Below are 26,971 nucleotides of genomic sequence, written 5' to 3' on the forward strand. Positions count from 1 at the left end.
AGTGTTGATGTTTATTGGCTGATCTCACTGTAACATTTGTTTTTGTGATTTTTTGGTTTTAATGTTGTCTATTTGGTTGACGGTGCTCAATGACGAACAATGTAGAACATCTCAAAACTTCTGCAAAGTATTGAAAAGTGGATCTCTGTGACATGGTTGAGTCACTCCAAGCAGCTCAGGCACTTAACTAAAGGTTTACGTGCAAAACTGACTGACATCAACTGGGCCAGCCATGATTTTTGCATCCTCCAAGGGGCGAAACTGAGAACAGAGCAGGGAGAAATGTGTCCTGACCGGGCTCATCCTTAAGGTAGGTGGAAATGGTTTGTCCTCAGTTTGTGCAAGACTTCATGGTGAATTTGTCTATAATTGGCACCAGCAGAGACAGAGGACTGGATGGTCAGTCTCCAGTGTGCATGAGGAAGCACCCCATGGTGAGTTTGTGTTCACAGCACGGTTGTTTGGTCTTTGTAAGATTGACCTGACTGATAAAATTAGCTTCCACTGTTTTTCATGGCTCAAGCACTAAGCTTATCAAGTTGGCTCCACACGCAACTGACCTGGCACAAATAAAATGTAATAATAATAATAGTACATTTTATTTCAAGGTGCCTTTCTGGAGGTAAAAGCGAATTCAAAAAGAGACCTCATTGAAGTAGTAAGTAGTAGTATCAATTACAGAGAGGAATAAAAACACATCGAATCAACAGCATCAGTAAAAATAAGAAATAAACACCAGAAAATGTGGAGAGAAAATGGCAGTTGGTGCACTGAGTGGGAGAGTTTTTGAGCGATGGAAAAATAGCTTGATTCCTATAAAGTACAAAGTGAGCTTACCTGTCACATACTGTAGCTTACCTGTGACAGTCCAGCGTTGGATTGTTTGACCTACAAGATAAAAAATTACAACACAAATTGGTGATCAAATCTTATTGGCTCACAAGCTCAGTCAGGAGAGCAAACATCCCGCCACATTTTGTCTCTCAACCAGATACTTATTTAACCTCCTTTTTAGATATGGAATCAGAAAAGACAACATTTACTATAAGCACACTTTGATTTGAACTTCTTGTCAAATATCTTCAGCTTGTACAGTGGAGAGCGACTTGAAAAGACTTGACACCTATAGTTTTGCAATAAATAAATAACTAAACAAAAGGAATTTACAGTAGTGTCATCATACATTCAAAAGTTTATTCTTTTTATTCTTTATGCAGTAGACTGGATGACTCTAAAACGTGTCAAAGTCAAGGCTTGAGGGCCAAATCCAGCTCACCACATCCTTCTCTGTGGCCCGTAAGCGCTATAAATACATTATAGTGTGCTGTTTTCTAGCGACTATAAATTTCCAATTTTCATAAACTTCCAGGATGATCTTATCTTATTGCAGTCAGATCACTCAGCTGATTCAGAGTTGTATTTAGCCCCCTCTTCTACAACACACGCCGAGACTACTACATATGTGTTTGATGTACATATGTGGTCTTGTCGCCTGTGTGCCATGACTCTTTTTTTTCTGACTCACAAGGTCCTCCGAAGGTTTGCCAGGTTTGTAGTCAAGACTCAGTATGTCGCTGGAGGAATGGGGCGGCTGTGTAGTTCGGGACAGAGAGTTGGGTGTTGAGTGAAGGAGACAGTAGGAGGGAGGAGAGAAAGGAGGCTACGAGGAGAATGCAGGGAGAGCGGAGAGAAAGAGAGAGCGCTTATGGAGGAATGCGAGCGCTCAGTGGATGAGAGATGGGGCGGACTGATTGGGCCGTGCCAGGGGGGTGACGGGAGGTGAGAGAGGGAGCACGCATCAGCAGGAAAAGTCGACTTCTCTTCACAGCAGCAGGACTAACTGGTGTCGGGCTGTGAAGTGGTTTGTCCACTGCAGGTCAACAGTCATGACGGAGGAGCGCCGGCACTGGATGTGACGGAGGGGGCTTGCAGCTAAAGGAGGTGAGTCGCTTCTGGTTTCAAGTAGGTTTTGATGGGACACTCAGTAGACAGGAAGAGTAAGAGAAGTGGCCTTGGTTCCAAAGCAGTCTGAAGGCTTTCATGTTCATATTTTCATCTTTGAACTTGAAACTTCTCTTGAAAGACTCTGAGATTGGGGAGCACTTTGGGCTCTGAATTTCAAAGTCAAACAAACTTTTTCTCACCTCAGTTTCTTTACAGTAACAGACACTGTTCAAGCTTCTTCCTTCCTCAAACTGAATCCAATTCTAAATGCAGAGAATAACCACTGCTTGGCACGGCACCCCAGTATAAACAGACACACCTGTGTGCTCAAGCATGTGGTTAAGGCCTTTGGAAATCACGAATTACAGCTCTTTGTGAAGGTGAACTGTCGACGGCCTGTTCAGGCTTGTTCAGCAATGTTCACTTGTTTAATACATTCTAAAGGGTCAGGTCGTGCACAGGCCCGTATTGGTGAATGCAGTCAAAACTGAATTACTATAGATAATACTGCGATTTGCAGTCATGAACCAGCCATGTCAGTTTGGATCGCTCTTTGTGGTGTTTAATGTCGCTGAAACCGTTGCAGCAAAATAAAATAAAATAAGCAGGGAGGAAGTAGTTGTTTATATCTTATGATGTATTGTTCTTTTTTGCATTCAGTGTCTTTTTTTTCCAACTACACAAATTCAATGTGGACAAAGATATAAACAGGAGGAAATCAGGGAGATGCCGTTGCTCTTATCTGATGGTTTTGAAATGCAGCATACCAGTGGTTCAAGGTTTTATGATTTATTTGTAGTGTTTCCTCAGTGTAGGGTGAGGTTGTTATTTTTGGCTTTTCCTTTCCATTTCGCTTTCAAACATAGTAACATTGACTTGCTGTCATCATTCATTTACAGCCTCTTCTGTGTAGCAAAGCGATAAAAAGCCCATCACAACCCAACTTTCCTTTCAAGAGCCACATCAGCTGGTTGTGATGACAGTGTTTTTCTCTTCCTGTCTGAGGGGAGGGGGGGTCCTGGTATCTTGGTGTCTCTTCTCAGCTTGAATTTAACTGCTCAAAATGAATAAGGACGGTCACTTCAAGCGTCAATTTGCTTCGGCCGCTGACAAAGTGGAAGAAACTGGATGGATGGAAGGCTCCTTCTGACCGGACCAATACAACCCTCTCTTCTTTCTCACAGACACTTTGTTCATTTGTAGACCATTTCTGTCGAGAGAACGTTGAATATTTAAACCTTAAATACTAACCACAGCCAGACGACCTCACTTGCATTCTAATTTTAAATCGATGGTTGAGTTATGTAGCATGAATTGCTCATTCTTTAAGAGCGTGAGGCAGAAAACAAAAATATGTTCTCTTCAATTGAATTCCTGTCAAAGTCTTTCACTGGTCATTTGGCGTCTCATGGGATGAGACTGCCAGAACACATCCATATCTTGAGCGTGCAACATCCCATCGGAGCTGTGACCTGTTAAAGTAGGCGCTTCTCAAAATAACTGCCCCAAATACTCAAGCATCCTCTGAATGAAGGCTCCACTGCTCTGAGGCTCGGCTGCTTTCAAGAGTCTCGTTCAACGCCGTACCATCGGTGAAGGACACTTCTTTTGGAGCCTCCAGACACCAAACTTCCAACAAAAACTCTTCAAAGAATGAAAGTTTTAGGTCTTAATCTGCCCGATATCCAGTAACAATTCTGAAGCGTAACAGGATTACACAACTCGCGCCCTGACAGTGAAGAAGTCCGTCTGCATCGTGATCTGAGTTTTGCTCAAAATACAAAACGACGACAGTCATGGAGGACACCAATGTCTCTGTCCTATAGAAATGTTTCTTTCACTTTGTCACTGCGAAACCTGCAAAAACCTCAAAAATATTTTTGTATTATTCACTTCTTAGTGTGTTTTCACAGAAACAATGTGAAGCAAGAGATTACATTTACTCCCACACAGTTTGCTTATTCTAAGCATTATTGTTGCAAAAGTTTGACAAGCAACATCGCAGCATTTGAACAAAGCCAGCTAAAAATAAGAAGCCTGATGTACTTGCAATACTTTACACAAGCAAGTGGCAGACATTTGTAACTTGAGCGACTTGTGGCCGTGAGTTTGAGAGTTTGAAAACCTCCCTCTGGTCGATCAGATGAGGGAGACTGTAGTCACGTAGCATGAGCATAACAGAGACCAGGAGAGTGAAGTTGGCTGACTCCGATTCTGAAGAGGATTATTCACATGAAGATTTTTGCTTGGACAGTATGATTTTCTGTCGGACAGTATGGCAGAAAGTGACGCTGCTTCTGCACATAGTGGCAGTGCACCAGCTGCACACCGCGCATCAGAACAGCATGACAGGTTGCAGGAAATGCGTAAGAAAAAAAAATATATATGTGCCATCATCGTTGTTGCTTTAGAGATGAGGAAGAGTATCTCCAGTGGACTAGATAAACATCCTGAGAAGCGATGTAATTCACTGTGGCCGCCACCTGGTGATGTCTTTATATTCAATTGAAACAAGTGAACTTACTCTCACCCCAAACCTTGGGTCACACTGAAGATTCTTTTCTTTCACAGTGTGTTTTCATCTCTTACAGCTTTCAACCTGCCGCCATGTGAAACAGTGACATCAAAGTGGAATATTTCATTGAAAAAAGACTCGAGGGTTGAGACAGGCATACTGTTTTTCAGATTCAACTCACCAGTTCTGAGTCAATAGATGATGCTTCATCTCTCTTTTATATCTTGACTCACTGGTCAAGTAAATGGACAGATCGTGTCATGAAATACATAAATATATATAGAAACCATCCGCTTTTTTGCGGTGTTGAATCTCATGCATCCAGAATGGAAATAATAAATGATGTTCCTCCTTTTTAATGGTAATCCAGAAGACATAAGAAAAGACTGGCAGCAGATATTAACAGGATGATCAGATGGTGTGAGGTCCAGGGTGTAAAAGAAAAAGAGAACTTACACACCGGGAGAAAATAGAGAGTTATGAGACGTCTTGCAACCACAGACTACTGCACTCTTGAGTTCTGTTTCTTTAGTCTGTCTTCTTTATTTTGTCATGAAGTCTGGTTCTTTACAGCAGACTGTGCAGTGCAGTATGTACGTCCAGAAGCTCCCTGGTGTATCTTTATTTTTAAACTTTACTGTCAGAAATAATACCATGACATCCACAGACTCAGTGACAAAGTGGGTGAGAGTCACTTGTCTCTTATTTAAAGTTAGCATGCTTGTTTACTTAGTTCCTTTATTCTGCAGTTGTATGCATTTTATGGATTATTGAACATTTGTTACACAAGAAATAACACTGACAAGTATTGGCCTGTTAAAATAAGTTTATTGGTTCCATTAAATGTCAATTATTGAGGTGTTCTGTCAGATTAACAAAGTTGGTGTGTTTGTTGGTTTTCGAAGTACTTGGCCACTTCCTGGCTTTTATCTCCTTGGTGATGTCTTTGGTGACCTCCTCCTCCTCCTCCTCCTCCTCCAGTCCATTTTGTATGAAGAAGTGATGGAGTAGGATTAGGCCCAATGTAGCTGGTTGCGTGAACAATATGGTGAGCATTTCAGTTTGTTTTCTGGTTTTAGGATCGAGTTAAGATCAAGGGTGGAGTTGTGGATTTGCCTGGTGAAAGGTGCAGTCCAGTTTCAGGAGAGCAGGCAGGGTATGATACAGAGCTATACACAATGTCTTTATGGTACGTTATGTTAAAATTCAGATAAGATTTGTCAACTCTTGATTTTTTTATTTTTTTGTTTTTTTTTTGTTTTGCCTTTTTTCTTCATTTTTGCATCCCGGAGCACCTCGTAAATAAACATGTTTTTAGCAAGAAGATTGTCTCCAGAGTCTGCCTCCTACACCTACACAGGCCAGGCTCACCACAGACTCCATCTCAGTCTTGACATGTCATTTTTTTTTTACATTTGCAACAAATTATAAAAGCTTACTAAACATCACATCAGCTCTTTCAAAGTTGAGCTTCTTGTCAAATCAAAATACTGCACCTAAATGCACCTTTTGTCTTGTGTTGGTAAAAAGCAGTTCAAGATCTTCGCTTCATGTTTTGCTATTCTGTATAGGACAGCTCTTATCACAGAGTCCCTGCTCATGTGTTTTAAATAGGTTTTTAATATTAATATTCTTGCTATGTTCATAATGTAGCTGACCTCCAGATACAAATGTTAGACGAGAGATGTGGTGCATTTTTTTGTTGAAGATATGAAAAGTGTTGTACTGGTTCTTGGTGATACCATTCAGTTACTAATACGTCAATGACTGAGAAACAGAACGTTTGACCCCCACTGAGTTTCTCCTCTGCTAATCTTCGAAACAGTCGCGCACTCCTGACTCATTGAATGTTTTGGTTTAAATTGAGCTGAGCAAGCAGCGTCACTTTGACGCAGTCTTTCATCTCAAATATTAATCCACTTGTCAAGCAGTAAGGGCAAGATTTCCATTCTCCGTGCCAAATTCATCCTCCAACTAAAGGCTCAGTTGCCACAGATGTGTATATAAAATCATCCCACTCTGGTCATTGGTCGGATCTATGACCTGCAACGTCATATGGAGACATATGAACCATCGCAAACTGCTTCTTTATACGCAGACAGAGAGGAAACTTATCGACTATATGTATGTTTAGAAGCTTCATACTGGCTCAGCTCTTTTCTTTGTCAAATGAAATGCATTTGGTCCTACTGCTTTCACATCCCATCTTTTCTTCACTAACAGCAACACATTCATCTGTGAGGCGAAGACACGTTGCTGTCCAGCTCGCAGCCGCTGAGAACCTTGGCCTCAGATTTACAGGTGATGTCATCCTAATACATTTCTTATCTTCCAGTCCTGCAGGTGGAAAAACGTGTATTGTAAACTCCATCGTAACTTTTTTTATTTAAGCTGATGAAAAATATTTGGGTTTGCAGACAACATCTGCATTCGATCACCTGAGCAACCGAGCATGGAGCCGTAAATGTGTTGGTCATTTTAATCTGCTGAGGCCGGCTGTCGTCCTCCACAATCATCAATTTGGAATAACAAGGTGAAAGGGCTTTTTGTTTTGGAGCCCGGCACAAGCATCGCCTGCGGCACATATCTCCAGCTTTCAGAATATTACAGACCCCGAAAGTGAGCTCATTGTACCTTCTCTTACTCCCACATTACACCATTCACACTCCCGGCTATGGCAGATTAGGAGGACGGGAGGATGGTTCTGCTGCGGGAATGACAGTCTTATCACCGAGGCTTCAGCTTGCAGGGTCAATGGGCCCCAGTTCCAGGAAAGACCTCATTCTTTACCAGCTACTCTGGCATGTCATACGATTCTGATATGATTTGTAGAGTCAGACTTTTGTGGGATGAGGCCTTGACAATAATCTGACTGGAGGTATTTATGGTCGCGTAATTGTTTGATTCACCAGAGATTTGAATGATTAAACTGTGAGCGGCAGTTTTATTTTGCCTCGGCTGAGCTCCTCCTGTCTGGTTTGACAGATTGGAATTGCCAACTAAAATCAGCCCATTTTTCTATCAGAGATGTTCAGAAGGCCAGATGGTTTGGAGTCATGGCGAGGGGAGATATGGGAACACCTTATGTGAAGAGGTTTGATGGAGGCACTGGAGACAGCCAATGAGGTTTGTGGATGAGATGAATGATGAGATACGGAGAGGGTGATCCAGATAGGCTAAGATGGAGGAGGGCGACATGCTGTGGGAACACTTGAGGGTAAATGTTGAAAGACACGGCACAAGAAACCAGACCAAGGCAACACCTACACGGAAGCTTGGATCTGCCGGTAGGGCAAAACTATTTTTGGAAGAGTGTCATATTATTTCATAAGCACTTGGAAATATACTTAGAAGTGACACATTAGAGGGAATAGATTTATTACAATTGGCAGTTAAACCAGTTGAGGTGGAGTTTCACTTCAGCTGTTGATAGATTTGAATTTGAAATCTCAATTCATCACACTAAAGTTAAAAACTAAAAGTTAACTAGCGATGGCAAATTAATCACACATTCAGTATCTGTTCTAGACGTAACTTAAAGGAAGAGTTTATCAACTCCACAGTGGCCAATGATGGTTCCCTCTTGTAAACATTTGTTTACTACAACCAACCAACGTAACAGATACTGTCCTGAATATACTTGAGAATAACCTCAGAGGCTCCAAGGGTCCAAAAACATGAGAAAACCATAGTATTATGAGCATAAATGCCCACTCTCACATTGATAATATCTTCCTTAACTTGGAACTGTACAAAATGTGTGAGTTCTTGTCCGATTAACTGAGGTTCAAAATCTTTTGTCAGCTGTAGTTTTATTATTCACAGCCAGTTGTGATGTTGGCTTTATATATGAAAGTGATATACAAGATTAAGATGCGTGTACCTCAACTGGACTTTTAGATAAGTGAACAATGCAGAAAAGGTTGCGCAGAACATGGTCTAGGGCCTCACCTTTCGACACTGATGGAAAAACTAGTGTCTGGTCCACTGTTTCAGCATCAAATCCTCTGCATCACCGCGTCGGAATCATTTGCGCTTCTCAAATCTTCTCAAGTGTTTTCTGAACATCAGGAAACTACATGATGCAAGCGCAGAAAACTAGGTCCTCTAGGTGCGTAAATAAACCCTCATTCCTGCCAGAGACGCAACGAACAACAACTTGGAGAGTATCCACCCTGGTCATCATCACCTTGGCAGTGGCCGTCGGGTTGTGTAAGCTCGCATTGATCCTCCACACAAAGCTCAAACACACCCAATGTCCCAAAATAAAATAGTTTAATAAATAGTTCCTTGATGATATAAATAGTCTTTGTCTTCCTGAATCAGCCAGTCGGTGAATTTGGGAGCAATGTTTTCCAGCAACACTTGACATTGACTGGGTTCCAGACAATGCAAATTTACAAAGAAAGAATTATTATTCAATAGAAATTCCCACCTCTTATGCTACAATTCCCATCAGGCACTGCAACAATTTCAACATTTGACTCCATTTTTCATTCCTCATTTCCAGTGTACATTGTGTTCTGTTCCCCTCCACGCCGGTTTGTAGGGTCCAAGTCTGATGATTAAGCGTCTAATACAGATGATCGGTTGGATTGAGTTGATTCTTATGTCGTCACGATCGATGGCTAATGATGGATGATAACTCAGTCCCTATAATCTTCCGCTGCTCTACCAAATGCTCTTTTTTCAGCGGCGATAAAAGCTTTAGCGTTAAATATTTTATGACTAAAGCGCCGCCCCCACTAATAGAAGACACATAACTCTTAAAAAGTACTTCGGAAGAGATTCCATAAAAAGCGGAGTCACATGTTGTAGGCTAACGATAAATCGCTTTTGCGTGGATGCTGCTCGATGGAGAAATATAAAAGGAAATTGCACAAATTTAATTTTAAGACTCCTTCCATTCATGACCATCAATTCCCCGTCGTGGCTCTAGAGGCTTTCATTTAGACTCCATTAAAAATACATTTTGCTCAAGCTGCCAAGGTTATGCAAATGGCTGTAGAGCAGTCGGAGTTGCTGAGCCGAACAATCCCAGCGCTAACAGCCTCCTGGCTGCGGAGACGGAGGAGGCTGATTGTTGAGGTGACCTGTTGTCTAATGTGGATCTTGGTCGAGCAGCAATCGTCTCTCAGATCAGTCCATAATGACGTGTGTTGATCCTGTCTTCCACAAACAGCGCATTGAGTCAGAAGACTGAAACTTCTTTAACTGCTCACTAGGGTTGGGCGATATGTACAAAAAAAGTTATCGCAATAAATGTTGAAATTTTGGCATTAATGTGTGCTGTATGTCATGTCTCTTTAACAGTTGACTATGAACCAGTCTCACATTTCCGTCTTATATTCTCCAAATCATTATACAAACTGTCAGTCCTTTGTCTTGTGTGATGAAAAACCTTTTCACAATTCTCTCTCCTAAAATGGTTGTTTTTCATTGCCTTATTGAAGATTTGACTAATACTTTGAGCGCTTTAGAATTTGTTGATGGTCCCTAACTGATGTTGTAGCGTTAGCGCTGCCTGTGAGAGTGTGTCCGTGATCAGTCAACCCAAATGGGGACGCGGAAGAGGACGCCGTTACCAACACCGGAGCTCCGTCGAATATCCAACTATTTTCACCACGGTGTTTCTCTGAGGCGCCAGCGCTATGGGAGACCTGCATGTGTTGATGTGAACCTAAAAGCAGCAGCCAAATAGATGCTGCAGTGTGCGTGTACACATGCTCACTCAATCGGTGAAGCTGTGAAAAATAGATGGCTGTATGAAGTAAACTGCCTCATTTCCAGTTGATTATTGACTGAAGGCTACAGCAGCCGTTGCCTCAAGTCAGTCATAATTGAGTGAGACACAAGCGTAAGTGAGCTTGTGCGTCATACTTAGCTGCCTCTTTTGGCGTGTGAGAGATTGCAGAAAGTGAGAAGGTCCAGGCACCAGCAGCTCTCTGACTGGCCCTGTCTCGCCCACATATGCACAAGGTCAAAACCGAATAAAATTAAAAACTTAAATTAGTGTTCCACATTATATACCCTATTTTTATGCTATGTAGCCCATACCTTTCTAATATAAACGCCCAACCACTGGAACTGGTGGAGGGATTACATCACAACTTTATCCAACTGAATTCTTGGGATACTACCCTGCGGAAGCTGAATATTGCAGTTATAAGAAGCGTGTTTTTGTTGGCCTTCAACAGACCAGGCCAGGAAAAGTATATGATGTGCCGTGCAAGAGTACTCTGGCAAAAACCTAAGAGTCAACTTTGCAAGAAACTCATAAAACTGAGCTAAGGAAAGCACTCAGAGAGCGCACACCTCTGCCAAGCATCTGTATACCGCCATATTGTGAACAATGTTGACCATTTAGATAACTGTGTTAGCAGGCGGAAGGGTTATGGAACTTGGGTTAGGGTCAGAAGAAACAAGAAATAGATGGTAATGCTGACCACCACTAAAATTGAATCAGCAGTTCCTTGAATTATTTCCTGAGAATTCAAAATATTTAGCTTATAACTCCAGCAGAGATACCCAAACTTGTTATCTTTACACTTCACCTCTGGGACCAGGTCAACCTCCCGCTGGCAAAAGCCCTATACTCATAAGGATCAAGAGTATCAGACCCTCTTCAGCTCAGACTCTTCATAGGGTCAGAGAACAATACACAATCCCGACCTGACCTAAAAAAACAGACACACTGAACTAAATAGATGACACATGCATCTGTTGGAAATTACCATACAAACAACAGGAATTAAAACGATGCCATCTGGCAGCGAGGTACAGTGAGAACACAGAGAAACTTTCACGGCCATTGTTGGAAACAGGTATAAATCCCGGGCCCTTTATGGCTCACTGATGCCGTGCTCTGGCTGTGGTAATGGATTGGCCATGCTCCAGGAGAGTGTGTTCATGTGCGAGTTTATCTGAGCGCGCGGCTGCATTGTCAGCTCGTCCTGCAGGGTATTGTGCGGGTCAGCTGGGGCCTAAGAACTAGGATGACACCGCCTTCACAAAGATATCACCTCCCGCTGCACAGACAAAAACACTGTTTGTTCAGGAGAATACATGCAGCCAATCAGATCTCAAGTTACCACCGCGATCTGGGAGTGGGAAGAAAAACTCAACATGGAGAAGTTAGCGGCTGGTCCACATCCGTTATTGTGTATAGAAATAAAATAGGTAACGGTTAAGATTAAAGTAATTACTTGCTTATTTATGGTTAATACTCTGTAATTACAGTGGTGTTTTGAGTGAACTTTTGTTGTTTATGGTCAGTCTTAACAGGACACCAGTCAATACTTTTTAATGATGAATTACTAGGAAATTAGTGGCGAATACACATATCAATACATAGTTTATTTATGCTCATAAATGTTCTGTATTCTCAAGTGTGAGTATAAAATATATATCATGTGCCACAACATACTGGAGAAGTGAACAGTTGCTTTTGTGATGGATTTTTAAAAGGGGATTAAGTACTACTTGTGACAAATACTTGAGTATATTTTTGAATCTCCTGAGAGTAGTTTTAGAGAGCAGCTTGCTACTGGAGCCCCGTGAACCTCAAATCAATGATGTGACAGCGTTGCAGTCGTCATGGATTAAGGAAGGATTCGATCTAAGGAAGCTGAACATCCAAAATGTTTACAGTTGCCTCCTACCACAACGTTGTAGCTATGTAAAATGTGGTGGTATGCTACACTTGCACATGGCCTATGTCTATTGTCATTCTTCAGTCATGTTGACTTTTACTTCATTTGAAGTTAAAGTACTAGGACTTCTGTTTGGGTGCAGTATTTCCCTCTCCTTCTGATTCCTCTATATACCACACCTACTTTTGATGTTCCTCGGAAAACAACTGGCTCTTCCCTGAACCCAAGCGCCTGGGGGACTGCGCCAACAATAGGCCGATTGTCCTGCTGGCTCAGCCGCAACTATACCTGATTCTGAAGAAGCCTTGCTGTTTGTCTTTGTAGCATTACTAGAGGGTAAACATTTTTCCTTGACAGTCCTGTTTTGTTAACCTAGCTCATCTATTAGGTACTGTTTTTCTTTGCTCAACTGGAACAGAGGGCCCTTTTTTTTCCATTTTGGCGGCGGTGATGTGTGGCTGTATTTCATCCACTTATGTCACCGGTGTGTGCTGAGTGGGCTGCTGACGTGCTCCTGTGTGTTACTTGTGCAGACGTCTAAAGGTGTGTGGGCAGCAGCTTGGCTGTCTGAACAAACAGGAGCGCTGATGCTAAATCACAATCCAAGTTCTCCAGCCCTCATTGTGGGGACTAGTCATTTATTTAACACTCAAATATGGTGCAGGTCTGTTAGCGGGAAAATACATCAACCGCAGTCCACACAAAGAGTGGCACACTTCAACAGACAAAGGAGTGAAAAGAGAAAGGGCAAGCGCCTTTTTTTTCCTCCTTTAGATGAAGTGTTGTTTGTACGGGTGGGTGCAGGGCCCAGGATGGATGGAGGGATGAGGCACGGGGGGAGGAGGAGGGAGGGGAGGATGAATGGTTATTACACATTTAGTGAATGCAGAAACAGGAGGTGTCCGGGTGACAGTGAGGAGAGGAGGGGGTATGGGGGATGCAAGGATCCTTTGTGAGGGCTGCGAGTTAATCACTTGAGCGGCACACGTCGCTTCTAAGCGTGCACATGTCGTACACTCCCCCGGGGGGAGCGGGGTGTCCCAGTGCACACACCCACCCCAAGCACTATTTACATGTCAGTTAGAATGCAAAGCTGGGCACCGGACGGGGAGAAAGGCGAGAAGGTCCACCCCTAAAACACACAGCAGAATTCAGTTTGGCTTCAGTCAGCGGCACACGTGCGGCCGCCTCAGCGCTCTGATGGAGTTCAGCTAGAGATGGAGTCCCACCAAACTGTGAGTACTTTCGTTCCGCCCTGATATGATGATGGGAGGGCAGCTGAATGTGAGGGTCTGGAGCGCGGAGTAAGTGAGGCTGAGACACGATTATGTCAGATGGTGTTTACATCAGCGGGGTGGCTCCAGTGGAAGTGGAAACGCTACGCCATGTTTCTCAACATCAGCAGACATTTTCTCAAAGGAATGATTGAAAGTTGCTGAGTACGTGTTAGAAACTGAGGCTGTCGATTCGTAGCTCACTCTCGATGAGGTTTCGCGCTGCTTAAAGTGATGTGCAACTGAAGATAAGCATCTCTCTGTCCGACAGAGTTCATATTTAACTCTCCACTTGAAGATCAACACTGTCTCGTTGACAGAACAACAGAGCTGTGTTGATCCTCCAGACACTTAGTGGATTTAGTCTTTTAACTTCCAGGTGATTTCCAGCAGTCAGTGCCGGCTGAGCTTTTGTTGTATCCTTGAAGTGCTTAAATGACCAGCTGGTGGGGGCTTCAGAGGACACGCCTGGTAGCTGCTACAGAAGAGAAGTCCCTGGTGGGATGGAGATCAGAGCTGGCAACATCTGGGCTCCTGTTTTCTTTATATGCTACAACCTTGTTTTCTAGCAGTTTTTCCTATTTGGTACTTTTCCTATTTGAGGTGTCAAAATTCATATTTATAAATGCGTGATAAATTGTCACATTGTTTTACTTGACTATGACAAAGCGATTGGTTGATGCAAGCTCATTCTTCTTCCTACTCCCTTTTGGACAATGTTTTTGTTTTGTTTCTACTATTTGGTTTTATATCATCACGTGATTGATTTCATTCATTCACTCAGTGGGTTATACTGGAGTCAATGGAAAAATAATTTATTAATTTATTAGATTTTTTTAATTACAACAAAAGACTGTCAAGTTTATTTGCTACTGTCAATAGGTTATTTTGTCTGAGTCTAATTCCTTGTGTGAAATGATCATCCCACCATAAAATAAATAATCATTGTTAAAATCCTTGTACCATAGAAATTAAGTAAAAAGTAGTAAAAATAATAATACATAAATGAATGAATAAATAAATAAACAGAAATATCAGTCAAGTAAACCCATAAACACTCTTTAAATAGGGCATTTTATTTATTTACATGTTTATTTTTCATTTGGGGGGAAGAGGTGCGTGCCCCTCAGAAGGACACACAAATAGTACAAACAAAACAAACAGTAAGGCACGCACAGACAATTCAGTATGTTTTTGGACTGTGGGAAGAAAGTGCCTGGAGAGCAAGGCAAGGAGGAGTGTCATCATATTTGAATTAATAGAAGACTTTTCTGTTAAAAAAAATAAACAAATAATTAAAGACTATGCAAGCTTATCATTAAAATCACAAATGTACATTAAAATGAAATAAGTTGGCGGCACGGTTCTGAGAGGAGAGAATAACAGAAGTCATTGTGATAGGAAAAAGATATGGATCCTCCTGGAAGTAGAAATGCAAGCAACATGTCTTCATTCATATTTAAATCAGGAGTTTTTATCCACTTCGAACTTCGAACTCGAGCATTACAGCAGCTGGCAGTCGTGATTTCTCCGAAAAATAAGTGTGACTGGTGCCACCTGTCTGGCTTGTTCCACCATTGGCAGTTTAACGTGGTTGGACCTGTTAAAGAGGATGGAAGGCCCCAGTAACTAAACTCTCCCTCCCTCTTCTCACATCCGCCAAGTAACAGTTTTCCCCAACAATCTGCTGCAGCAATATGCTACAAGAAACAAGTAACAAGCAACCAGCAGCACTGTATTTCTTCCCACTTAGACATGACAGATACTGCTATGTGCATGGCACAATAAATGACGATTCTGTTAAAAATCTCTGCAGTGAACAGGAACCCTGAGCTTTTCACTGCATTCACAGAAGAGAGTGCGTATTTTCTCCCATTGTTGAGCACATATTAAACACAAGAATGATTTCCTGGAGTTACTTGGATGGCTGGAGTGGGCTGTAAGTAGCCAAATTACCAGGCTGTAGGGCAGCCAAAAGGGTTATTTGTCAACTTGGCCCGTCCAATCATAAATCAGGAAAACACAAAGCGAGGCGGAGAGCCAAGATGGACTCTCAGTTTGTTTTGCAAATGTAACACTGTGACAGAGGACTTGGTCTCTTGCCTAACCTGGAGTTAAGTTGAAGTAAATAACATGTTGTTGGAGGTCGATCAGGATCAGGCTGAAGAGATACATATCTAGCGGAGTGATCTGATCACGCATGACTAACTAATGTCAACATAAAAATGGTTCATATGTTGTGATCCCACGGCACAAATAAAACACCAGGCTTTTAAAAGCAGTATCAAAAGCAAAGAATAAAGTTCATCAAATTATTCATTTAGTTGTTGATAAGAATAAGAGAAACGGAAAACTGCGTAACAATTGATCCACCCAAACCAGTCCCAAACCAGTTTAGCCTTTTTGTTCCATTGTCTGTAAAATCTTTCCAAAAGAGGTTAAGGCTCTGCTGACGTGTTGCCCACCATGAGTTATTTTTCATTGTCACGACACGTCAGATACCTCTGCTGAGGGAATGCAGAGGTGTTGCCAAGACTGCGGCTGGAGTTAGATCCTTCTCTCACTGCAGAGGAGCGGTGGTTCTACTCAGAGTGTCTCCGAAATGACTCCGTTCTTCTACCTATCACTAAAATGGAGTCCACACAACCAGTGAAATCACAGTTTTGGCACTGGGGGGACGTTGTCGCCCTGAATGGTCCTCCACAAAAGTCTGCCGTAGTGGAAGTAGAAACCTCCCTTTCTCCGGCGCTCATTTCAATCTCAAGACATTTCAGGTTCTCCAAATGAGAATCATGGTCTTAAACCTTTTATTTGGCTGAGACATATTCCAGTCACGATTGTGGGTCTCGGTTTAATGGATCCAAGAGGGCCTCATCTTTAAAGCAGCAACCCACAGGGTGTCCCCATCCTTGCTGTGTATGACAGCTATGCCAAACATCGCTGCGCTAAATGTAGCTAAATTATGATGTGGGGTGTCCCAAGAGTTTCACAGGTTCTCATATCGATGTTTGCCATTGCCTTGCAGATAAAACTGCTGCCTGAACTTCAAGGTGGTCTGGACTTAAATGTGTCCTCTTCATCTGTGTGACTTGATGATCTGCGGCACCATGGGCAGCGTCAGCAGCATCGTCCCCGGAAACAGCCTCAACAGCAAACATTGCAAGGCTTCGGAATACCAGTTTAAAAAGGGAATGAACAGCCATAGGAAGAGTGGCGGCTGCAGCCTTGATAGCTTGCTGAATTGTGGTTTCGCTCAAGGATCCTCTTCCCCCATTCGCCCCCCTAAATGCCTCTCACATTCAAGATCTGGGCGAAGTGAGGATTTCTTCTACATCAAGGTTTGTGGCAATGTTTTTACTTCAACCTGATTCCAGTGGGAAAATAAGAAATCTGCTTAGGCTTAAACTGTCATTTAAGGTAAACCACAAACCCAGGTCGGTGTACCACACGCAAGGATCGATGCAGGAGCATGACGGTGGAAGGAGCCGCGACTCAGAAGCCGATGGGAAGCAGCAGAAAAAGCTCGTGTTCATGCCTGGAAGTGTCACTGAGATGGTAAGAAAACCTTCTCATTCACCATTTGTCACTAAGGGCAACACCTGAAGTGATTGATATCACCAAGGACTGTTAGGGCCACAATATCTGATGACTGGGATTCAAACCCCGGCCTGTGGAAATTCTCCCAATTACAAAGCTTGTGCTCTTCGGAAAGACGACAGAGACAGCTGCTGCTTGGTTGGGGATCTTCCTAGAGACCCAAGATTCTTAGAGAGTTTCCCTGCTGCTGACAGGTGGCCCAGCTTGCAGGTTCACTTCTACTCTACTTTTCCCCAAAACATACCCAGGTAGATTAAGGACTCTACAATGACCGTAGGTGTAGGTGTGTTGTGTGTGTGAGAATGGTTGTCCGTCTCTGTGCCCAGTCATAGGCTGGTGGCCTGTTCAGGGTGTCCCCTGCCTCCCGCCCTTTGTATGAGAGAATAAGATGAATGCATGAATGGCACTGACAGTGTTGTAGTGAAGTCAAGATCAATGTTGTCGATGACGTTTTTCTTTTTTTACCTAATATACATCCAACCTAAAAACATAAACCCACCAATTATGATAATTCATAATGATTTCAGCAATATATATTTTTTCAGAATAAAGACAGAAGAGCTAGGCTAACCAACTTACGTATGTACGATAGATACATCACCCCAACCAAACCCCATTAATCCATATTCTTCTTCATTAATGTAACATGTAAAATGTACTTTTTTCTTTTGTGTTGTTTTTCTAAAATGGACCAATTCGAAATGCTGCTCATGGCAGTGGACATTTCAACAGACTGCACCTGAAAGCATCACACCTCTGCCATTCTGCACCTGAATCCTTTCTCTATAATTCAATAAAAATACATTTTTGATATCAGGTGGAAGAAATCAATCAGTGAAGTTGGGAGTTGGGAGAGTTCACAGACTGGTTGTGGATCGCTGTATGGGATATGATTGTTGTTGTTCTGTCGCTGACTACACAGGGTTAATATGGGACATTTGAGGCTCTTGCATTTTTCTCGACCTTCCAATAAAATCCAATCCAATCTTGACATGCCTAGATTTCACTACACAATGAGGTAAAAAGCACCATGGGTTTGTGGATTAACCTCATGGATCAAAATATTTCACAGTGGCAGTCAAAGAGCGCTGCAACAAAAACACATTTTTTCCCTCAGACAATTGACTAAAATCTTGTATTTTGCTGGTTTATGTGGTGCTATTGTGTCTCCCAAGTCCATGTTTTTCTCAAACTCGGTAGCTTTTCATGCGGCAGATCTGGGGTCACAGAGAGAAAAGGCGCTCCATTGCAGACTTGCTTGCTAAAAGTCAGATAAGTGCACACCAAGCGGTGACAGCAGTGGAAGCCTCCTGCCGTTGGTGTCCTACCGCCATCAAACAAAAGTGACACTGGGTATTTAATATTAAGTGTTATAGAGCTTTTAAAAACAGCACCGAAGTTCCATGGTATTTCTTTGCAGCTAATGTTATTATGAATGATAATATGTCAAAACAAACAGTGGAATTCTTCCCTATGATTTCCACATCAGATAAAGTGATAGCTGCTCTATTTCGATAATAAGTAATCCTGTTATGGCTCCATTCTCATAACATCTTGGTGAAATGTGTCTGGGTGATGATCGACACCACTGAGTTGCTACTGCCTTCCAGCTAAAAACTATTAGCAAGTCATCGCACATAACGGCAGCAGAGTTTGCAGCTCTCACAGCCAAGTCCAGGATAGATGTAGCACAGCGTGATCTTTAATAGGTCGCAGCGATTCCAGCAACCCCAGATTATTAATCCCACCTCCACCTCCCAGATTAATGATCTTGCTAACCTAAATGGAATTAGACGACATTTCAACGGCAAAACTAAAAAGGCGAAAGAAGCGGTCTTCAGTTGTTCTCGCACCTCAGAGGCGGAGAGAAGCAGAAGGGACTTTGAAGGAGATAAATAAAAAAAAATAGATAGATGGATAGCGGGTTATGAAAGTTCACACTTGAAAAAAAGGGAAAGTTATCCCACTCCCCAGTCATGCAGTCAGTGGGAAGGAATGCTGAGCTCACAAGCTTCTCCTCCTAAACGTCAGCAGTAGCTGATATTATTAATATCGCAGAGAAGGGCTATTCATCTTTCTTCAGACAGCACTTTGGGGTGTGCTGATGGGGGAGGTGGTCTGCTACCACTACTGATGCTCCTGGACAATGTAGAAAAGGCCGAGCGAAGTATAAGTTCATCTTTAAAATGAGTTTTCTTTCCTATGACAGTCAGGGGAAATTTGACTTGCATCTACTGCTGTGTGACTGTTTGAATATCAGCAGCTTGTAGAGAGGCAATTCTGCACGCTTGGCTGCTTCCATTTCTCATATAAAAAGACATGATTAGGAAAAAATCTATTTCATTTGTACAGACTTCCAGCACGTGACAATACTTATCTCGAGCTAGTCATTACCATTTTAGAATGTGACTCATCCTCGGCTCTTTATGCTCAGTACAAGGGGACTCGGTCTTTCCAGGCTGTCAGCTCAGAGGAGACACTGAATATAAAAGAAAAGAAGGAAGCGCTGCTCTGACTGTGCGTCACTTCAACCCTTCTAGACCACTGCTGACAAATCACTGGTGCGTTCCACTGCCCTCAAGTCCGGGATGGCTGGGAGTACGTTGTCCACGGAGATGGAGCACAGCAGCCTGGACAGCTTCCTCAGCCCTCGGGAGAAAACCAGGACCCCAGAGATTAGAAACAAGCAGGACACTCTCTTAGGTTTACAACTCTCTTACCTTAAATCATGATGGTATGACGGTGAAGTAACGTATCCTTCCATTATAACAGGGACTCTCTCCGACTCCGGGCGGAACTCGATGTCCAGCCTTCCCACCCACAGCACCAGCGGCAGCCTAAATGCCTCCACAGGCCCCGTCAGTAACAGGGACAGCAGCTCACTTCCAGCGAGCAGCCTCAATAAGGGAGAGCAGACTTTCTCGCCATGGGTCAGCGGGAATAGCTCCAACATTGACTCTAGCTTCAGGGCCAGTTCAAAAAGCGAGGGCTTGGCGGCAAAGGCTAATGGGGACGGCGGCTCCCCATTTTCTGCAGATGAGCCTGGCCATCTCTCCGAGAATGTGGGTGGGATTCGATCTCCTATAACAACAGATGAGTCACTGATTGAACATTTGGAGCAAAGGCTGCTGGAGAGAGAAACAGAACTACAGGAGCTTCAGGTACTCAACTTTGGTGAAATGCCAATGGACGCCAGCTACATTCATTTAACTATAGATTTAGGTCGACTTCTGCCCTGCCATTTCTGTGTTTATTGTGTGTCGTCTAAGTCAGTGTTTTACAACCTCCTTTAAGCCACAGCACACTTCATTCGTTCATAAAATCTCAAGGCTCACCACCAACTGTACCTCGGCCAAAGCGCAATTGTGCTTAGTCGTGCAGAAAATCACTTTTAATTTGTGAAAAATTGTAGCTACTGACACTGAATTCTTCTGCCTGTTACTGCCCAATGTTGACTGTGGTATCAATGATATTTCAAATGCTGAAATCACAATATTGCTGAGCGTTTTTCTCGTTTTTTTTTTTTTTTTATCTCCACACAACTCACAATTTGCAATTTGCAGAGAAAACAATACACTGAGCTCATATTTAGTTTTCCATTCTAATGTCAGCATCATGCAAAGTCCCCTCAACAAGTGTGTCCAGCTGTTCTGATTCATGCCGTAACCCCATGTCTGCACTTGTGAGCCTCACTCTCACGTTTCAGTGTGGGTCAAGTCAAAACCGAGGTGCCGCTAAAGCAGCTGTCTGCCCTGAAACAGGTGAGCTACATGCAGAAGGAAGCCGACACCTGCCAGCGACTGGACGAAGGACTGAAGTACTGCGCTGAGGAGATGCAGGGGTTAAACCAGCGCTGCTCCAGCAAGTTACAACAAGCCTCTCAGGTGGCCACAAAAACCCAGCAGGCACTGCAGCTGCAGGTCAGCCAGCTCCAGGTCAGTACTCTTGTCAGACCTCTCCAGCGGCATTCAGCCAATTCACGGCGCACTTGCATTGATAATCAGAACTTTTTACAGGCGGACAAAGAGAGGCTTCAGGAGGATGTCGCGAAGCTCAGCCGTGAAAAGGATCTAGCAGAGCTCAGGCTGAGGTGCTGTGAGACTGAGAGCACGCAGCTCGCTCCGTCACTGGAGGACATGCAGTGGGAGGTGAGTCCATTGTCATGCGTGACCTGAGAAATTTCATCCGGAAGGAAGTGAGCAGATCTGAGTGGCGATCTCTACATATGAAACTACCATCATTGCAGTGATAGATTCCTCCAGGAAATGCAGAAACATAAGCAAATAATCAAGTGTCATATTTATTTGGCTGCGTGTGACTGAAATGAAGGAGACTAAATGAGAAGGTGCCGAAATTGTAGGTGTAAAAAAAACAATCGAAGCACTAAAATGTTCTGCACTCTGTATTCAGCAAAGAGTTCGCTCATCACTGGAGCACTTCCAGAAGTCGAACCTTTTGCGGACAACTTATATTTGATACTTCTGGCGTCAAATATTCAAATGTGACCACAATAAATTTAAAATAAAACGTCTAATGAAATCATATTATCATTGCTGTTGCTGTTGTTTCAATCCAGACCCACCCCTACTTCAGATACTTCCAGTTGCTTCAACATTCTCTTCCATACTCATTTCAAGTCAGTGGATATTGCAGCTCATGGAGAGATGAGTGTTCAACAGCTCACTGAGTGTAGGTGGATGGGATGTTGCCCAAAGCTGGAAAGAAGTACTTGTGCCCAAGAAGAAGTCCAGATATGGTTTTTGCTAAAACTAACATCCCTATAAAATGCAGACTGACATTTCATTTCTATTTAAAAAAAAACTGACTATTCATTCTCAATATTTTGTTGTTCATCTTTAATTCATAGCAGCTGCTCCCCACAACCTTTGACGTTTCTTGGGTTTTGAAACTTCATGTGTTTGAGTTCCACACCCCTGTTTTAGAGTCGTGTGTCCTTGTTTTAAGTCTGAACTATTATGTCTCTTCCTGTGACGCACTTTTAACTATTACTGTTGAAGTCTCATCATGCACTGCAACAATTGATGCTCTTAAATAATTACAGCCAAAGATTTTAAGGTGCATTCCTGAAAAGATATGATCAGTCTCAGAAAATTCAATGATCCTCTCATTTTTCATTTTTTTCATGACCTACTGATCGATTCAACCATGGACCAGTTAGAATCTCTTCGGGCAACTCTTCTTTACATTGACAGCATCACAGGAAAAAGGTTTCATGAGAAGAGCAAGTGCTTCTGTAAAAACAGTGGAAAGGGTTCAAGCTACAAATAATGTGAAACATTTTTGGAGTGACACCCTTAATAACTTTTGCAAACTTGATTCAGCCAGTGAAACATTGATGTGTGAGTCTGGTTTTATTTGAAGGTCCATTTTTACGTGTTACAGTCCTCATTAAAAAAAAAATTGCAATACTTTGTTTGTCTTTGTTTATTTCAGAGTTTCATCATGTTGCGTTCATTCGATTCAGCTGTTGCTTGGCTTGAATTGATTAATTTCTGAATTTTCTTTACTACCACCTGCCTCTTTGTTCTGCTTTTGGGCTGCTCTCCGTCGACCTAACACAAGAACAGATGGTCCAAATTGTGAAAAAAAACATCAGCCGCAGCAACACAGGATTTCTTCGTTTAAAAACAAAAACGCCTTTAAAGGAGCCGTGAATAAGCATTCAATGTTTCCATCCATGAGAAAGACTGATATCAAGCTCTCATCGTGATATTTTTCTCTGCAAATGCAGGTTTGCCAGAAAACGGGGGAGATCTCGCTGCTTAAGAAGCAACTGAAGGACTGCCAGGTGGACGTCAGCCACAAGCTGAATGAAATAGTCAGCCTGCGGGCAACACTGAAGGAAATCACAGCAAAGATGGAGACGCTTGAGAAACAGAACAAAGAGCAGGGGGACAAGCTTCACACTCGCACCAGGGAGGTGGAGGTCAGTCTTCTTGTGATTCCAGAGCAATTGTGTAAAACAGCCAAGACTTAAATAACCACTCTGTTTGCGATCACTTAACCTCAAAAGGATCCACTCAAGTGTGTTCTATGTTTGTCTATGGCACTTGAGTTTATGTGCTACGTCATAAAATGCCAGCCAGATTTGCTCATCTGATCTTCTGCTCATGAATTTCTCACCTAGGTTTGCCAAAATGAGCTGCAGCGCAAAAAGAATGAGGCAGATCTGCTGCGAGAAAAAGCTGTTCAACTGGACAAGGACATTGAGCAGCTGAAGCAGGACCTGGCTGTCGCTGAGGAGCAAAGACTGCAACACAGTTTACAACTGGAAGTCTACGCTCATACTCGAGCTTTGGAGCGGCTGACCCAAAGCTTGGAATCCCCAGTCCAGGATCAAGAAGACAAAACGGTAGAGTCCACAGAATCACTCCTCAAGAAAGTCGAAAGACTGAGGAAGGAGCTCACTGAGGAAAAGGATGCCAAGGAGAAGCTGGAGAACAGGTTTGCGCAGGAGCGACTGACTTGGAACAAAGAGAAAGAGAAGGTGATCAAGTATCAGAAACAGCTCCAGATCAACTACCTGCAGATGCACAAGAAGAACCAGGACCTGGAGAAGATCTTGAAAGGGTTGACGGCTGAACTGGAGTCTCGGGTCGGGTTCGGCTTAGACATGAACTACAGCTCTGGGTTACAGACATATGATGATGTCATCGCAACAGAGATTTGACTCCGCCTCACTTCTTTACATGACACTGGATTTTTCCCGCCAATATCTATATATTTTTGCACAAACCGTAGACTGGAAAAACCCACGCTGACATTTTTTTATTTATGTAATTATTTAAAAACTGTTTTAAAGTAGACATTTGTGCCAAATGGAATTTAAAAAATACACATTACAACACTGTCATTGCTGAGATATAGTATTAAGTTATTTTAAGAAAATGGTATTTTTATACTTTTTGGCTGGCACCGTTGATGTTGGTCAAGTAACGTTTTATAATTCCGACACACCCGAACAGTCCTAATGGACTGCACTTGAATGCCAAATGTTTTCTACTTAAATCATTTGAAATTGTTGCGTTCACTAGCCAATGAATTCAAGTCATCAATTCACTTTTCATTATCTTAGACTTATTGGTCGGGTCCATTATCATTCATTCCCATCCGTCTGTCAGGTACTGCAGGATATAAATGTGGTGCCGTTCTCAAAGACCCACAATTTTTAGCTTCACCTTGTTTCAAAATCTCCTGAAAGATCAAGAAATAAGACAAGTAAAACACCTGGAATATAGAATAGTGGATGTAAATGACTGAGTCTGGAGGGTACCTATTGTAGGTCCTCTCTATATGAAGGTTGTATGTTTTCCCTGTGCTTCAGTGGTGCCCTGAAGGCACTCTCATTTCCTCCCTCAGCTAAAATACAAACAGAAATGTCCGCAGCTCTGAGTTCGCGCGGTGTATTAGCAACCTCTCGGGGGGTGTCCCTCACCTCCCACAACCACAAGTAGCTCCGATATTCGCCAACCCTTGAGACCCTGTTAAGGAAATAGGCATTTAAAATTCAAATAAATGAATCTTTCTAAGGTCACATACTCTGTACTTAATACATATTATCTTCACCAGCAAAACAGCAGGAGGCTTGTTCTGCCTGACGTGTCTTGGTTACGGCCTGGTAATGCTGATGTCCTTTCTAAACAGAGGGTGTTTAAACCACTGGTAGCCAGCCAAATCTAGGTACCAGGTCATTTCATGTGCTACATAACTGTTGATGTAGAGTATGAGATGGGCTACGTTGACCACCGAAAATGTGGGCCAGTCTCTGCACTTTCTCTCTGTCTACGAGTGCTGAGCGTAAACATGTGGCCATACAAAATGGATTTTCATCAAGCCACATGTGACAGGGCCATTGATCAAGAAAACCATTCTCAATAAGTGGAAAGCTGTTGTTTGAAATGAATACAGTAGATGAGCCACAAACATGCTTCGCTTGCCACATGACCCCGACATTTTACCGACATATCTCCACTCTGCTCCACAGAACTCTGATGCAACACTGATGCATTGCACTCACGATATCAACAAGTCAACAACTGATGGAAGATTTTGGCGTCTGTATTTACACCTGCATCTCTATGTTTGTCTGTATTTATGCGAGGGATAACCAAATGTCTTCCAGTTTAAAACAAAACAATTGCTGCGAATACTTGCAGTTGTTCCGTGAGACGGCATTTATTGTCACTTATTGTAATAAATGTTTTACTACACTAGTTCTGGCTGCCATGAATAAAAATATAAAATGCCTTTCGTTCAACGGCTGTCTGAGAATTCAAATGATCTACCTACGTGATATGAGCAACCTTTTATTTTCCTTTCAGCGTATCACGCTGGTTCTTTTAACAGCAAGCTACGTGACGTCAAGCCTCAGCCAGTCAGCAAGGGTAAATGTAAATGTGCGGCTTCACACTGAGAAGTGTTTGTTCCAAACCGTTTAGATGGCAGACTAAACTCGGGTTTGAAATGAATTCAAAGAAAAGGGGGTATTTTCAAGTTGGTAACTCTGTAAAACTGTGTGAGAATTGTTCATGTAACTTCCTGTTCAAAGGAAATCGTTGAGACAAATGACCCTGTACAAGCAGTTCCAGTTTTGACTTGGTCTGTCAGAGCAACACACACTTCCTGGACAAGAGAGGGAGGAAAACTTTGTGAGGAGGTAGAGCTTTCTCACCTACTTCTACCCAAGCAAAACAGGTCAGAAGAGATTGGTTGGCCAGTCAGAATGGCAGGTGAAAAGCTGAAAACAGCTTGAAGCCAATGTCCAATAAGAGAAAATGGTACGTAGAAAATTTGGTTCTGTTGAACAGAAGCTGAGGTGGCACTGCATAAAAGAAGGTAGATAGAACTGTGGTAACAAAGTTCAAATGACATTTTTTGTCCTGTTTGAATTTGAAAGAAATTCATTTAAAATAAGACATTTTTCTCCTAAGATTGTTACAGCCTATATTTCCAACATGCTACTTAACTGGGCCTTGTTTTAATAACCACTGAGCAAGACAGATAGGCCGTGGCGGCAGCAGTCGCGAGCCCAGGTCCCCGCTGGATAAAATTAATCAAACACATTAATCAGCCTTAATGATATCAGTCCGAGGCGCAAACCTTTGCACAGGTACGCGTGCTTTGTCATCTCTCCGGTCCCTCACACACCTGGGTTCCTACATTGCTTTAGCTAAGGTACAGTACTCTGTACACATTAAACACACTGACCTTACCATCCCACTTCCAACACCATATTACAATGCGGGAAAAAATATGACGTCCCAACCATAAGATTTGATATTGACATAGATGATTCATCTATATAAAAACATACCCACGAAACAAAACTGAAAATAACATCTTGATATTGACCACTAGGCCTGTTGCCCCAGGTTTGCAACATACCCCAAATTGTCTTACCTTTCATTGCTTGAGTCAAACTCTCAGTGTTTGTTAAGGAGTGAAGTCTGGTAGTTATGTCACTACCAACAATTAACTTTGAGGTCAAGTAAAATCTGTCAGTCGCTACCCAAAGCTCATGGCCATTGGTGAGATCATAGTGCGATCGGTAAACTCTTACTTTTTGCCATTTCTCGACTTTTCCCCATGGACTTATCCCTCTACATTTGAGGTGATGAATTGGCAAAAGTATGCCAAATTCAAAATCTGCAATTTCCGAAATGACCCAATCCCTTTGGTGTGTTTACACCAAATGCAACTTGGTGACACAGCAGTTCCCATTTCCCTCCTCACCCTGCCTCTCCAGTAGCGTTTAAAATATAGGTCACTCTGCGACAGAACTGGAGCCCTGTATCTACGGTGGAAATATATTAAAAGTGTGATGAATTTTCTGTTTCATTTGTTCCCCTGGGTTCTGATTGGTTAATGCTTCAAATGATTCTTATTATTATTCTTTTATTTTATTTATATTATTAATACTATTTAATGTGACAGATGTTGCTACTGTCAACATCTGTCACATGCGACAT

At 42.6% G+C, this 26,971-nt stretch overlaps 1 protein-coding gene across 5 annotated transcripts; it reads left to right on the forward strand.

The window, feature by feature from the left end:
• The first annotated feature begins 1,781 nt into the window (after positions 1–1,781).
• Positions 1,782–25,238, forward strand: lzts1 (leucine zipper, putative tumor suppressor 1). Of its 5 annotated transcripts, XM_053871727.1 has the most exons (11): positions 1,782–1,941; positions 6,683–6,760; positions 6,877–6,992; positions 16,411–16,723; positions 16,803–16,940; positions 19,523–19,685; positions 19,755–20,143; positions 20,744–20,917; positions 20,999–21,130; positions 22,735–22,929; positions 23,131–25,238. In XM_053871727.1, exons 4-11 carry the CDS (start codon positions 16,451–16,453, stop codon positions 23,671–23,673), a joined length of 2,007 nt encoding a protein of 668 aa, XP_053727702.1. In that variant the 5' UTR covers positions 1,782–1,941; positions 6,683–6,760; positions 6,877–6,992; positions 16,411–16,450; the 3' UTR covers positions 23,674–25,238. The 5 variants fall into 5 exon arrangements, with proteins under 5 accessions (XP_053727702.1, XP_053727701.1, XP_053727705.1 ...); XM_053871726.1 differs by lacking the exon at positions 6,877–6,992; XM_053871730.1 differs by lacking the exon at positions 6,877–6,992 and having other exon boundaries at positions 20,744–20,902.
• The last annotated feature ends 1,733 nt before the right edge of the window (positions 25,239–26,971 follow it).

The sequence above is a fragment of the Synchiropus splendidus genome, chromosome 7, assembly GCF_027744825.2.
Source record: "Synchiropus splendidus isolate RoL2022-P1 chromosome 7, RoL_Sspl_1.0, whole genome shotgun sequence".
NCBI classification, from domain to species: Eukaryota; Metazoa; Chordata; class Actinopteri; order Syngnathiformes; family Callionymidae; genus Synchiropus; species Synchiropus splendidus.